The sequence below is a fragment of the Macrosteles quadrilineatus genome, unplaced genomic scaffold (assembly GCF_028750875.1).
Source record: "Macrosteles quadrilineatus isolate MER2022 unplaced genomic scaffold, UCM_ALF_1.0 Scaffold_30__1_contigs__length_1495292, whole genome shotgun sequence".
In the NCBI taxonomy this organism is placed as follows: domain Eukaryota; kingdom Metazoa; phylum Arthropoda; class Insecta; order Hemiptera; family Cicadellidae; genus Macrosteles; species Macrosteles quadrilineatus.
The window spans coordinates 1,479,377-1,495,058 of record NW_026542623.1 but is presented as its reverse complement, the minus strand read 5'-3'; the positions used below and the strand labels follow the sequence as shown (position 1 = coordinate 1,495,058).

Here is a 15,682-nt window from a genome sequence, read left to right as displayed (position 1 = left end):
AAACCTAATGTTATTCAAATAGGGAAAATATTCAACATTTTTAGGAAATATTTCAGTTAAAAATCCTTTGAATATTTTGATTTTGTTGAAAAAATAACTTGTAATTTAAAAAGGAGTTTTGTTGGAAGGTTTTGTTAACACAAACTCATATTTCTTTTTAATGCTGCATTCAACATGGAACTAAAGAACTAAATTAAAACTTTTTTTAGATTGCCAAGCTTGAAGAGTCTAATAACATCAACATGTTTTTGTTTTCAGGATTTTAGCAAACAACTCCATAGTTCTAACACAAGACTCGTTTGCCAAGTTCTGCTGTATTACTGTCATGTGAGTATCAAATGTATTACGGATATTTTGTATATGTGCTTCTAATTAGCTTAAAATGCAAAAATATTTTTATATTGAAAGATATAGCTTTAATTTGAACATTTAAATTTAAACTTAAATTTAAATTTAAACTGAAATATCCATAGCAGTTTATAAAGCTTTGAGTTTATTCAAACACTTTTACCATACTTTTTTTGTGAATTCTTTAACTTGAGTTAGTATTAGAATATGAAGAACAACTAAATGTCTTTTGAATGGCTGAATTCTTTGAGGATTTTAATTACTTTGCATTTATTTCTTTAAACTTGTTTTTTTTTCAACAAAAGGTTCCTTCAAGCCTGATAATTAGTGGTTCTCTGATATTTTAATTAAAGTAATAATCTTTTACCAAAGTATAACTAGGATTGTATTAATTGTGTCAATTACCTTGGATCCTCAGTTTTAAACTATTTCATAAAGACAAAATGCAAATTGGTTTTATTGAAATTTAACAAATGTAACTAAAATTTCAGACATTTGGAAGGAAACAACCTGCAAACAATACCTGACAAAGCGTTTAACAACCAAACAAGACTGAGAAACTTGTAAGTATTGTGTAGTAATAAATATATACATACAATAAAATATTAAATATTGTTTAAGGACCAATAGCATTAACTATACTGAATATATGAATTATTATCATTAACTTGTTATAAGTTGCTTTGGCCACACAGTGGATTTTTGGGACTTAATAGAAGAAAGTAAAATATAAAAAAATCCCCTAGTGACCAAAAAGATTTGTGACACTAGGAATTTATACATACACACAGATTTGAGCACATGAACAATTATTGTTTTCCCTCTGTATTTGCTAAAATGCCTTGACAGCCCCTATTTAACCAACAGTTCTTGATTCTAACCGTAAAGTGTTCCATATTATTATTTTGTTTAGGTTACTACAGAGGAATGAGCTGGTATCTCTGCCACCTTGTTTATTCTGTGGATTGAAACAATTGAGGTGGCTTTTCCTCCATCACAACAAACTACAGTTTATGAACATGCACACTTGGCGGGACTTGGTCAAACTTAAATGGCTGTGAGTAACGAGATTTGTAAATTTATTAACTTACTGTTAATTTTTTAGATTTTCTATAAATTTGTATTTGATCATAATATGAATATCTACTTAGGTAGTTGCTATATAAGGTGTCAAATGTAGTAATTTCATGGTGGACAAGTTTTTAACATGTGACTTGTCGCCTGTGGAAAAATTGCATAATGTGATTTATTCAAGAATGCTGCTGAAGATGAACTGTAATAAGTTTGTAACATGTCCAGCGAACTGACTGAAACCTTATATGGGAAACACGTACATATTCATCTTAATTGGAAATTAAAGGTCTCACTGTTCAAGTATAATTTTTATTTGAAGCAATACAAAGTTTTGTAATAAATAAGTAGAATAACCTAGAGCACTTTTGGCTCAATATTGTCAACTCAGCTGATTCATTGTTGCATTGAAGCTATGTTTTACATGTTTGGTTGCTTGATTTGGTTGTTTGATCTGTTAGTAGACCCAAACAGAATAGTTAAGACAAATTGAGTAAGGAAACACTTCAGTTTTGTCAACAATAGGAAAACAAAATGTTCAAAATAAAATGGTCCACACATAAAGAAAGATTGCCACCGACTAAGACAGATACATTTTATTTCTATGGATTTTTGTTTTTCAGTGAGTTGATGCACAACCAAATTACTTTGGAGCACGAGTCCTTCCCTTTCCTGCCGTCTTTAAAAATGTTGTAAGTTATTTTCAAATGTTAATGTTTTATAACCGCTCAGAACTCACTTATTCTATTTTTCAAAATGCACAGAGGTTTGTTTACAAAATCGACAAAACAAATTAAATCAGCTGATGATTTCGCAGAAACTTTGTCAGCTGTTTATTAAATAGTGAATTTGGCTGTAAACAAACCATTTGCAATACTATATGAGCGGTGTTTATATCTTTTTCAAAGGTTTTATTGAACCACCCTTGTAGTCAGTTAAAAAAAACAAGCCATGCAACGAGTAAAGTAATTGAATTGTGTACTTAGACTATACAACTGTGATAATGGTTTTTACTTGTATTTTTACAGAAACCTTGCCCACAACAATATACAAACTATACGGAACGACACTTTTTCTGAACTTTCCCAGCTTTCAGAATTGTAAGTAATCTGTAATTATTTTCATGTGTGAATTAATTATCAAATTTTAAACTTCGTAATCGGCATACCGCTACTAATGTTTATGTGGGGAAGCGAGCTGGTCTTGTTGTAGAAGGGACTTCAGTTCCATAGGTCCCAGGTCCAAATCACCAATAGATTTTATCTAAGTGATAATGCCGCAACCCCTAGGTCTAGCCTGAAGTAATGTACCAATGGATTTCAGCCATGACAATATTGTGAGATTAACTCAATGGTTCAGATTCTAAATAAATCTATAAATGTTTCACATGCTGAGAGAAAAATAATTAGTTCTCTAATACAAAAAAAATGATCTTGGAGGAATTCCTTCTTCAGGAGCTATTCTGTTATTTAATTTACAGCTAAATATGTAAATTATCTATCTCTATTAAGTTATATGAGTGTTAGCATCTTAGTAAACCCAGTATCATTTTTCATTTTTTCAGAGATCTGAGACACAACTTAGTGCAGTACATTCAAGCAAATGCTTTCCATAAACTCTGGAATCTGGATTATTTGTGAGTAACACACATTTCTTTATTTTTAAGCTAAATACCTTCTCCCTTAGATATATAACTGAGCATTTTTTATTGTTTCACCGCATAAAATTATACCTCCATGTTTTGTGAGTATTGCCATACTATATGTGCAAAACTATTTTAAACAACTACTGTATAGTGAGCGTTGAAAATTGTAAAAATGTTAATGGCAATCAATGACAAATTCATAGGAAATCTCGCTTAATGATTATTCTACACACCAATTGTTTTTGTTATAGGGATTTGTCCCATAACTGTCTTCACATTCTAGATGAAAAGGTCTTTTCCTACCTACAATCACTTGACAAACTGTAAGTTAATATTTAGTAATATTTATCGTTTTAGTAGTTTTGGTAAGTATTCAGGAGATTAAACAACAAATATAAAAATAGAATATTTACATATAGATGAAAACAGCTAATTAATTACTAAATAATTTATCACTAAAGAATAGACTATGGGCAAGTACCAAAGGCCAACAAAATAAAGTATTACAACTCAGTGGAACTTTTATAGATCCTTGTAACAAGTCAGCCTCGATAACAAGTTCATTTTTTTATCTCCTTGAATTTATTTTAAACCCCTAATCACATTTCACAAACCTTGATATGCAAGACAACCTTGATAACAAGTCTTATTTATCAATCCCCATGGGAGTCTTGTTATCAAGGTTCTACTGTAATGCAGGATGAATAAACTTTTCTATTGGTAAAATAGTTTGGTTATTGGAACAATAAAAAGGATGTGAACTCTACACTGAAGGTAACGTAAGGAAAAATTCCTTAATATTGTCTTCCGCTTAAGGGTGATAGATCTAAAGTGAGTTTGTTTAATCTATGTTCAAACAACTTTTTATTTATCTTTTTCTTTCCAGAATGTTGGGACACAACCCACTTCAGAAAGTTCCTGGCAAGTTGTTTGATCCTCTTGGAAACTTATCTTCTTTGTAAGTAGTCTTCGGTTGTTCTTAAATTTATCTTGAAATCAATTTATATTGCATGCTATGCTATTAGTTATATTGAAATACATAACTACTTATGCTGTATGTTTGTAAATTTGAAGGATATCTTTTTCAGGGATTTACAAGATATTGAAATCGAGCACATTGATACTACAATGTTTCAAATGATGGGGAAACTCGATTTTGTGTAAGTAATTATAGTTACCGATTTTTTGTATGTGTTGCTACTTTCTACCCCTTAGATAGTAGTACATGGAATTAGTATTAATTTTGTCAACATTTTCCAGTTAGTGGTTTTTTAAGTGATGTCTGTGTGTATGTGTTTGTGTTGATGTGCGTGTGTGAGTGGATGTGTAAAGAGCCACATGAACGTACTACAGCACACTCTGACCCTGTGGTCCTATTTCGATGGAATTTGGTGTTTGGTTACCAACCTATGGTATCTTCAGGTGTTATTTTTTGGAAATTTAAATTTTTTTCATGGCGATTTTCCTATTAAAACCCATAAAATAAGTAAAAATCAGATTTTTTACAAAAGAGGCTCAAGTGATTTCCATTAAAGTAGAGTTTGTTATGGTCCTTTAAACTCTTTAAAAAAATATTTGTACAAACCCCAATGCTGTAAAAAATTACGGTTAAAATATTAGGTACTGAATTTTTTAAAATGTTATCCATTAAAATAATATAGTATTCTCACCGCATACCCATAATTAGGGTTTTTGAAAAGCTAATGGGAGAAAGTTCTGTAAGTTTATAACCATTTGATTACCTACTTAATTTAGTTTTGATTGTTAAAATAAGATTGTAATAAATTCATTCAACTGTTTGTTTTTAGGTACTTCAAACAATATTACTATTGCACATATGCACCAAATGTTCCTAAATGCTCACCTAACTCTGATGGTATGTACAACCAGTACGAACCTACATATACAACAACATCTTTATATATGAGTACATCTTTATAACAAATATTTAAAGAAGATGTACAGTTCTAATTTATTTGTGCTTGTACTTTCAAAAGAAATCAGTTAGTATGACAACAATTTAATATTTTAGCTATTAGTACGCTATTGTATAACTACATGTACATAGAAATTTTAAACCTAGTGAATTTTTCCCCAGGTCTATCTTCATTTGAGAACTTACTATCCAAACCCATTCAGCGTATAACTGTTTGGTTGGTCGCTACGTTTACTTGCATCGCAAATATTTTGGTGATTTTGGGAAGATTCACCGCTCGAGATGAAAATCAAGCTTTGAGTTTTGTTGTTCGGAATCTAGCAGGTATCTGTCCACAGTATGGTTTAAATTGGAAATGTAGTTGTTGAAATGTTTTGTACAGAGCATTTAATTTACCTTTTTCTGAAGCTGAATTTAAAAATAAAAGCTGATAACAATTAGTTTCAGTATTGTAAAAAACCCTTATTTATTAATTTACCACTGATACGATTTTGCAAGCCAGACCCATTAAACCAATTATATATTCACATTAGTTTAAATAGGTACTGAGAGTATCAAGGTTGAAATTTGTTCATCACATTCTATGAAAGAAAATTTAATGAATAGCATTGACGATAGTAGTTAAGTTAATAGTTAATAGTTAGTTAGTAGTTAGTTAGTTAATAGTTAAGTTCATGGTGGTTTCTTAAACACAGCCAAATTAAAATAGTTCTAAAAAGACAACACAGTTCGAATGGTTGGAGTCATCGATGTGATACTTTGTGTTTTAGTATCGGACCTTCTGATGGGTGTATACTTAGTGATGATTGCTTACAAGGATCTCAGCTATAGAGGGAGTTACAACAACCACGCTCACCAGTGGATGTCTTCTGTTGCTTGTACGCTCAGCGGCATCGCAGCTATGGTCTCGTCTGAGGTCTGAATCTAAATTCAACCCTGGTTACTATGCAAAATGTCAATTGTATTCTTTTTGAATATCAGAAACTCTTTCTTTTTGCCATACACGGTTTTAATGAACTTTCCACGCAAGGATTTAGCCCGGAAAACAGCGGGTTGCTGCCTGCTTGTTTAATCAAATGGGGATTTCATTACATACTACTGTATAGTAATGAGTTTTCACTGGAAATGTGGCAATGAGTGATTATAAACTAAACAAAACCTCTCTTAGAGGTTATGAGTATTGATTGTTAAGTTGTTTAGTCAGTGGGAATATACAGGGTGTCCATAAAAAACGTTTCAGGAATTTGGGAAATGAATCCCGATACTAAAAGGAAGAAAAAAGTTTATGGGAAGGTATGTCCAAAAATGCATATTAGAGAATACTTTTTTTTAGCATTTTAAATTGCCTATCTAACGATACCAAGAACAAAAAGATTAGACAAAAGATAACTGAAATATAACGTTTTTGGTGTAAAAATAAGGTAAAGTTAGTCGGGGAACCCTTAATTTTTGCCTTATTTTTACACAAAAAACTTTATATTTCAGCTATCTTTTGTCCGATCTTTTTGTTCTTGGTATCGTTAGATAGGAAATTAAAAATGCTAAAAAAAGTATCCTTGACACTTTTTCATAGAATTAGCCATTTTTGAGTTATTTTAGTTAGAAAAATTCAAACAGCCGCCATTTTGAAATTTAAAATCGGAACAACTTTATTATTTTTCCATTATAGGTCTTGTGTATGTTAACATGTTTACCAAATTTCACAATCATCAAATAAAAAACTTCACAGTTAAAAATATTTTTGTATAAAAAACAAAATGGCAGATATCTGGGTAAATATGCATTTTCGGACATACCTTCCCATAAACGTTTTTCTTCCTTTTAATATGGGGATTAATTTCCCAAAGTCCTGAAACGTTTTTTATGGGCACCCTGTATAATGGATTTATACATATATTTTAGTGTTTAATTTAGAGTAGAGAAATGTACGTCACTCGTCCAAAATGTGAATATCCTACTTGGTAATCCCACACAAGAACTACCATATTTGTCCAATAAACATCTATTTTCTGGACTAGCAAAGTAAGGTGATACAGATGAGTAAATTCAATTTCTTCCACTTAATACGATTTGTCACTGGATTTTCACTCTAATTAACTGTTTACGTTTTATATAATAATAAGAGCTTTAATTCAGTTAGGTACTCAGAGGCTATTTAGTGAGGCAATTATTGGTAATTTGGTAATATGGTTAGCCTAACAGAGTTTCATAAAGTTATTACGTTTCCAAAAAGTATATGTGTTATTAGGTTTCAGTTCTAATCCTGGCATTCCTGAGTCTGGAGAGGTTTTTGTTGATCGCTGTCCCCTTCAGTGGCCATCAGAAGTTAAACATGTCAACAGCTACTTACTCGTTGGCTACCATCTGGGCCGTAGGGATCATCGTAGCTGTGGCCCCAGGTAAGTGGTCATAAATCATTCAAAAGTGGTCAGATTTTACCTATCTTGACTCAAAAACTAAATATACAAGATACTAATACTTTAAACTCTTCGGTTATCCAAACCTCAGTCCAAATCCTTACTTGGGTGATCGCAGGAATTTACTTCAGGAGAAAACCAGTTTCTTTTTCCAAGAGAGGAAAATACCTTCCTTGCTTCCTACACAAACAAGTAATGTAAAATGCTTTAAAACATATTGATGGGTGTCTGAAAGCTAGAATTATCTATAAAAAAGATTATGACATACTTAATTGTCGACAAAATCTGTTTAAAACCTTTCAGGGCATAGACTTATATATTTTTTACTTTATATTCGTTTTATCTTTGTTTATATGAGTGCCATGGCCCCCATTTGTGCCCCTGCAGGTGACGATAAGTACACATAAGCTAGCTAAACAAATTTGAATAAAAAAAAAAACAACATCTTACTTATCTTACAAAAATCTTATATGTGCAACAATATATTATGGGATGAATGTAGAAAAATCATTTAAATTCAGTTTGAAGTGATAAACTCTTGAAACACCTTTATATTTAGTAAATAAAGCTACCTTACCGGTACCATTGAATTGGATACTGTTGTATTAATAGTCAAAGCCGGTACCAAAAAAGTCACCACACTTTATAACCTTATACTCATAAAACATTTGGAAGATTTATTTTGAAATTGATTTATTTAATATATGACTTACAAACTGAGATGCTATTTTGGTTGAACAACTCTGACGTTTTACTCTTGGTTTCTAAACAATCATTTTTATAAGTTACGGTTTACTTTATAGGGTCTCATTATGAATCCATTTGCCTTAAAATGTTCCTATTACAGTATTTAAGTACAAGGTTGCCTAGTCTTGTTAACCAAATAAATACCTACTAACGAAGTATTCTTTAGTCATATATGACTATGACTTGTATTTGTTATATATGACTAATTATTTGAACTTATAAGTTCAAAAAAGGTCTGCTAACCTACTATTCAATTTTCACAGATATTTGTGTTCAAAACATCCATTAACAGTCACTTTTACAACTTTTAGTGCTACACGGGAAGAATTCTACGAGATTCTATGGAACCAACGGGATGTGTTTTCCGCTACACATTGACATACCGTTTCTGATGGGATGGCAGTACTCGGCTTTTGTCTTTCTTGGTGTCAACACAACAGTGTAAGTTATGAATAAATATTTAAACAAAACTAGTCTGTATGTTGTAACCTGTCTCCTTGATTTACCTACTGTTGCGGATCTTAAACCATTGGCCAGCCCCCTGGAAGCCACATCTTTTTTTACAGTAATATCATTTTACCATTTGTATTATCACAAAATAGTAGGTCCTATATTCGGCTACAAGGCCGGTTTACGATACAAGCGTGAGAGATCCTATGTGAGGCTTGGACATTGGGGCAGTTCATGCGAGTATTGTAAACACCTCCCCGGATGACTCGTGCATGACACACTTTTCCCCACACTACCATCATAAGTATATTTATAGTCACCAGTATATTTATAGACACTTTATATTCATACAATAAATATAAAGTGAAGTTTCATTGTAGATTATAGCTTTCGGATTGCCAAATAAAATTAAAAAACTTTCAAATACCTGCTATTTGGATTGCCTCATTTATACAATCACAACAATGTTAAATTTAGAGTTAATATTTCAACACATTTTACTGTGTAGCTTTTTTGTTGAGAACCAACTGAATAAGCACATATTTTTTATATTACATCTTTAAAAAAAATGTTTACATGCCCCACCCTCTCCAATGTTTGATTTGATTTTTCGTTACGATTACTACCCGTCTCGATTCTGTTAGGACTGTCCCGACTTTGGTCCCTTTAGCTTGTGTTAATCCTGGGGGAAGGGGGGGGGGGACTTCTCCGATTTTTACCTAACCAAAGGTGGCAACCCTGCATTAGACTGATAGGTAAATTTACATTACTCCAAGTGACTTTAAAGATTCCTTTATAAAAAAAAACAAAAAAAAAACACAAAAAGCTACTTTCTGTAAAGCGTGGTGAAAAATATCAAACGAACTAAAAATTGAGTATCTTTTGGAAGCTTAAGCGTCCGGTTTCTAAATTAGTCTTCCGATTAGAGCTGCTTCAAATCGGTATTTACAAAAGATAAATTTTGCCCAGTTTTGACAGTCTCAGCATGGCCACTGAGGACGCCACACCATAGAATGACTGAAGTGTCTATTTTCATAAATAGTGAATATACTGTTTTTCCACGACTCTCACACGAAGACCAAGAATTTAGTTAAAACCAAGCCGGAATCAATTATATTTCACAATGCATGACTCCACATTTTCCTCACATTGATCACTTTTGTTACAGCATGGTTCTGATGGTGATCGTTTACTCAGCTATGTTCCATAGTATAGTCAAGACCCGCACTGCCACCACCATCAGTCTGGGGGATTCAGAATTCGCTGTTCGTTTTTTTCTCATCGTGTTGACTGATGCCCTCTGTTGGGCTCCGATAACTGTCATAAAAATTCTCGCTTTATGTAGAGTTCACATTCCAGGTAAGGGGGTAAGCTAGTTAATCTTTGGAAAACTAAAACTGTAATTTAAAAAATTATATTTAAATATAAGTTATATGTAACAAAAATCTACATAAGATAGATAGAAGTAAGGTGCAAAGAAAACTTGCTTATGGAACAACCGTGGGGTTCAGCTTTAGTTTGTTGTGTTAGGAATATACTTGTGATGAACAAGGAAGAGCCTGAGCGGCGAGCACTGTGCGGAAACTCCTATTATTCAGGGCACAGAGTTGTAAGTGTTGTAGCACATGAGGGGGAGGGGGCAGTGTTGTACGTTGCCCTACTTAAGTGTACCATAGAATGTGTCCTCTGTACCTTACTTCTCTGTGTCAGTAAAAAGGCTAAGGTTTTTAACACTGAAAGAAACCAAATAGGAATTTGCACTCAGAAAGGTTCAAATTTTTTTTCAAACTATTACATTCTACCTCTCTGTAAAATCCCTACATACATAGTTTACATATCCTGCAAAGCCGTAGGCAGCATGTGGAGCCTTACCCCTCCCCCAGACTTTGCGAGCATATAAAAATTATTTCAAATACACAATTAATCATTTTTCAATCCTCCTTCAAACCATGTAACCTATAATGATCACTTATGAGCCTAGTACAGATACTGAGTTGCTTGTGTATAACCTATAAACCTTGTATTTTGCCAAAGGTTCGCTGTATGCTTGGGTCGTAGTGTTTGTTCTGCCAGTCAACTCTGCCATCAACCCCTTACTGTATACCTTCACAACCCCCAAGTATTGCAAGATCATCAAAAACCTTGGGGGCATCATTACTAGGCGGAGCCTGTATAGTTCCAGGAAGCATTTAAGTGCTGGTGAGATTCAACATTCTATGGGCTGTGGTAATTCAATTATCAGCACAATTCAAGTGGTAGATAGTTCTTAACACGTTCAGTGCTAGAGGCGGGAATTCAAGCCCCGCGGTACCGGCACCACTGACGCGGGGTGGGAAATGTCATCCTTCTCCAATGCCAACAATCTTGCTTCAATGTGAGCTCAGCCATTGCTGGGGTACGTTATAATTGTTGCCAACCTGTAGCTTAGAATATAAGCTTTATTCTGGTGTAGGTTGGTACTAAAATTTCCCGTAAAATCCCGTTGCTTTTGTCCCGGTTCCGTCAATTTTCTTTTTTCAATCCACTTTACAAAGACACTGGCTACGGATCCAGGCAGTCCTGCTACCTTTGGGTGTTTCAGTGAACTACGTCCACTCTCGGGCTAATGCAGCATAATCACCGCTGCTCTTTTTTTATTCGTCAGACTGAAATATTTGAATGCCAATTGCGTTCACCGATTCAGTGCAGGGCTTCACCCGGGCCTCGCCGCCATTGGCAAGCGCCTGTTTGAAGGTATGCCGCACTGAACGTGTTAAGAACTTGATACCTTCAGAGAGGCAGTTATAGAAATTAAGTTCTACAATTGTTTTTAGATTTTTCGCCACTAAGACAGATACACACCTCTGAAATCATTAGGAAGATCCTTAAACATCTTCAGAGTCCTAATCCAGAAATCATATACAACAATTTCATAACAATTGTTTTCAACTAGAATTTAATGTTTTTCCAGACACAGAATCATCGATGGTATCCAACAAACGTAACGCCGTCTGCCTCTCGTCAGTAGAGAGAAAGAGTTCTGGCGAACGGAAGGAAAGCGACTCTACAGTGAAGCAGCTGCAAACATCCAAACTTGAGACTTATGCTGAAGAGACACTTTAAATGTGTCTTGAAAGTTGAATACAATATCAATGTTCCAGCAAACTTAGATCATATGTTTTAAGATTGTTTATGTAACCCTGGATATATCAAGGGAGAAGGATACACAATTAACTTATCTAAGAAAAGAGTTTCAGTTGAAAGCTCACTAAAGTTCACACACCTACTTTTACTTATTCTGAAGAAGCCCCTTGAATGGGTGAAATGTCCAGTTAGTTTTATCATGAACTTTTTTTGTGCTGGCGACTGCTTGGAACTCTTTCCTTAGGTATTGTATATCTTTCCCTTCTCTACTCCTAAGCCAATTGCTTTTTCATAAAAAAAACTAACTGATAAAACCGTGAGTAACATTATTTTAATGACATTTTTTATTTGTTAAACATGTTGTACAGATTACTTACTTACTTACTCCTGTGGCCATTGGAAACCTAGGTGGTTTTTGGCCTCGCCAACCATGTGCCTCCAAGCTCTTCTATCCTCTGCCAGCTCCAAGTCTGCTCCCATTCCTTTCAAGTCCTTCGTCACCTCATCAACCCATTGCATTCTTGGTCTACCTAATGGTCTCCTTCCTTCTGGTATACCTCTGAGTACCATCTTTACCATCTCTCTCTCACTTCTACGGTTGATGTTGTACAGATTCTTAGACACAATTGTATTATTATTACCCAGTTGTGTTTGCGGTGATTGAAATACATTCAGTTGTTGTATTAACCATGGCCAGTGGTTTTAGTAAAAGAAAGTTTATGTACGGATTTTTAAACATTTTATTATTTGTTGTGTTTACGGTGATTGAGATACATTTAGCTCAAGTATAAGTTACCATGGCCAGTGGTTTTAGTAATAGTAAGTTTTGTCATATGTGATATATTAATCCTAACATTTCCTTTTTACTCTAAATTAAGGTTTTCAATGTTTTGTTATTAAAATTTTAGACATTGACAGTAATGAACTATTATCAATGTGATTGTAAAATTGTAAAAATAAAAACCACCACTTGCAGTGTTTATAACATTTATATATCCTTTTATCCATCCGTTTTAAACCACATGAAAGCATGATATATACAGGGTGTCCATAAAAAACGTTTCAGGACTTTGGGAAATGAATCCCCATACTAAAAGGAAGAAAAAAGTTTATGGGAAGGTATGTCCGAAAATCCATATTTACCCAGATATCCGCCATTTTGTTTTTTATACAAAAATATTTTTATCTGTGAAGTTTTTTATTCGATGATTATGAAACTTGGTAAACATGTTACCATACACAAGACCTATAAAAGAAAAAATAATAAAGTTGATCCGATTGTAAATTTCAAAATGGCGGCCGTTTGAATTTTTCTAACTTAAATAACTCGAAAACGGCTAATTCTATGAAAAAATGTCAAGAATACTTTTTTTAGCATTTTCAATTTCCTATCAAACGATACCAAGATCAAAAAGATCGGACAAAAGATAACTGAAATATACCGGTTTTTGTGTAAAAATAAGGCAAATTAGTCGGGGGACCCTTAATTTTTGCCTTATTTTTACACAAAAACCGGTATATTTCAGTTATCTTTTGTCCGATCTTTTTGATCTTGGTATCGTTTGATAGGAAATTGAAAATGCTAAAAAAAAGTATACTTGACATTTTTTCATAGAATTAGCCGTTTTCGAGTTATTTAAGTTAGAAAAATTCAAACGGCCGCCATTTTAAAATTTACAATCGGAACAACTTTATTATTTTTTCTATTATAGGTCTTGTGTATGGTAACATGTTTACTAAGTTTCATAATCATCGAATAAAAAACTTCACAGATAAAAATATTTTTGTATAAAAAACAAAATGGCGGATATCTGGGTAAATATGGATTTTCGGACATACCTTCCCCATAAACTTTTTTCTTCCTTTTAGTATGAGGATTCATTTCCCAAAGTTCTGAAACGTTTTTTATGGACACCCTGTATATTAAGAGAAATGTCATAATTTAAAATCGCTAAGTTCTAAGTTTATTGAGATAAAGATAAATGTGTATATAAATTATTTAAAAATATATTTCAACTCCTAGACAGTAAAAATGTGTTTTAAAGCTATTTAAAGTGAAAGTTGTGTATGAGGCTTTTTCCTTTGATCCTTGGATCTACATGCTGGTTTCCTCAAATAATCCTACTGGCATCTGTGTCCATCAGTGTTTCTATGTGCAGGCTTATTATCCTGAAAACGGGATTTTTAGATTACTAAATTCATATGGGTAAAAAGGATTTTTATTACGATTTTCTACACCCAGCAGGTGGGATTTTTGCTCTGGTTGTGTGGAGACATTGTTTATCAGGATTAACCCTCATTGGTTCAAGTAATTTGTTTGCTGTATAAGTACAAAGAATGAAGATTTGCAGTGTTAAACCATTGTTACTGCTGGTAACATGCAATGTTTTTCACTGCACAAAAATGCAGCCAACAATATCCATATTACAGAAGGACATCCTTCAGATAAGGAACATTTAAGCTGAATGTCATAGTTTTCAGCATCCTTGTACAAGTACAGGATTACAGGAATGAACAAATACTCCTCCTAAAATATAATCATACTATAATAGTTTTTAAAAAGCTACCACAGGTAGTGAAATTATTATTATTATTATTTACCAATAATTGTAACAGCTATCAAGCTACTGAACCATATTTTGTAAATCTTTGTAATGTTGTTCAAATGTTTATTGTGGACATTTTTTCCAATTTCCATCACGATTGTAAAAAGACCATAACTCCCAGATCCCGAAACGTTGTGTGTGTTTTTTTTACCATTGTGATGGAAAATTGTCCGCAATAAACCTTTCAATAACATATTTGTAAAACGTTTATTTTTCTCTATTTTAGTAAAGTAACTAATGTTTACAGGTTTACCGTGTTACCCAACTTCAGGAAGTTGATACAACTAAGTTTCTGTGGTACTCTTTTTCTCAGATGCTCTGTTATTAATGGCTTAAGCCGGGTTTTCCTGGGTGTGGAAACAACGACTCGCCATGGTAGGCTTCTAAAAAGTCAAGAACTGTGTCATTTGACCAATCCATGTTTACTTTAACACAAAATGCACGCACAAACTAACCACGCACAGCTGAACTAACCACGAGACAAGGCGAGAATGAACTGGGGCGCCTATCGTGCTCGCCACTCGTGCAGTCTAGGGGCACAGACAATGGAATAAACAGACGCCTTATATAATATAATTAGAGTCCCTATTATATTGTCTGTGCTCGGGGTCCTTTGACTCGTGTCAAAAAACCGACTCCAGACAGAGAGTGTACTGGTTGCATTCTTTAGAGTTTGACGAACGTCGTAATGCGCTGGACAACCGTCTTGCATGAACCACATTTCTCTTTGTACGTTGATGGGAATGGGCCTTAACAGCTCGAGAAATTCTTCATTTAAGAATGCATTGTACACCATTTAAATTTGTTTCGAAGAAATGAGGACCAATTATTTGCCCATTAAATAACTTACCGCACACCACACATTAAGGGTCCACTGTCTTTGATTGATCACTTCCCGTAGCCAATGTGGATTCTCCCTGCTCCAATACCGCATATTGTGTCTATTAACATTACCGTTGCTTTTGAATGTCGCTTCATCGCTCCACATGACGTTGTGAGCAAAGTTAGGATCATTAGAAATTTCATTTTGAGCCCAAATAGCAAAATTAATGCGGTGTAGATAATCATCTGCTTCTAATTCTTGATGCAGCGAAATGTGGTATGGATGGAAATCATTAGCCTTAAGGATTTTACCGGATTCCCTAGAGAGAACTCTGGTAGACACATGAGGATTAAGTTCTACTGCAGCTAAAATATTCGGTGCTCTTGTGGTCTGTCTTACTGGCATAGCTTTTAGTCTTTTTTTGGATGGCTGAACGTTTCCAGTCGCTCTTACTCGTTGAGCTAAACGTACAAAATCTTTACGGCACTGGCGTTGCAAATCAGGAAACCGCTCTGC

At 33.8% G+C, this 15,682-nt stretch overlaps 1 protein-coding gene across 1 annotated transcript; it reads left to right on the top strand.

The window, feature by feature from the left end:
- Positions 1 to 258: 258 nt before the first annotated feature.
- Positions 259 to 12,706, top strand: LOC129005663 (relaxin receptor 1-like; the record flags this gene model as incomplete). Its single annotated transcript, XM_054434621.1, has 17 exons — positions 259 to 327; positions 840 to 911; positions 1,262 to 1,405; positions 2,043 to 2,111; positions 2,448 to 2,519; positions 2,984 to 3,055; positions 3,316 to 3,387; positions 3,951 to 4,022; positions 4,153 to 4,224; positions 4,873 to 4,940; positions 5,163 to 5,324; positions 5,771 to 5,916; positions 7,249 to 7,399; positions 8,476 to 8,605; positions 9,783 to 9,973; positions 10,649 to 10,813; positions 11,565 to 12,706. Coding segments are annotated over 17 exons (1,879 nt in total), but the record flags the coding sequence as incomplete, so codon positions are not given.
- Between the last annotated feature and the right edge of the window lie 2,976 nt (positions 12,707 to 15,682).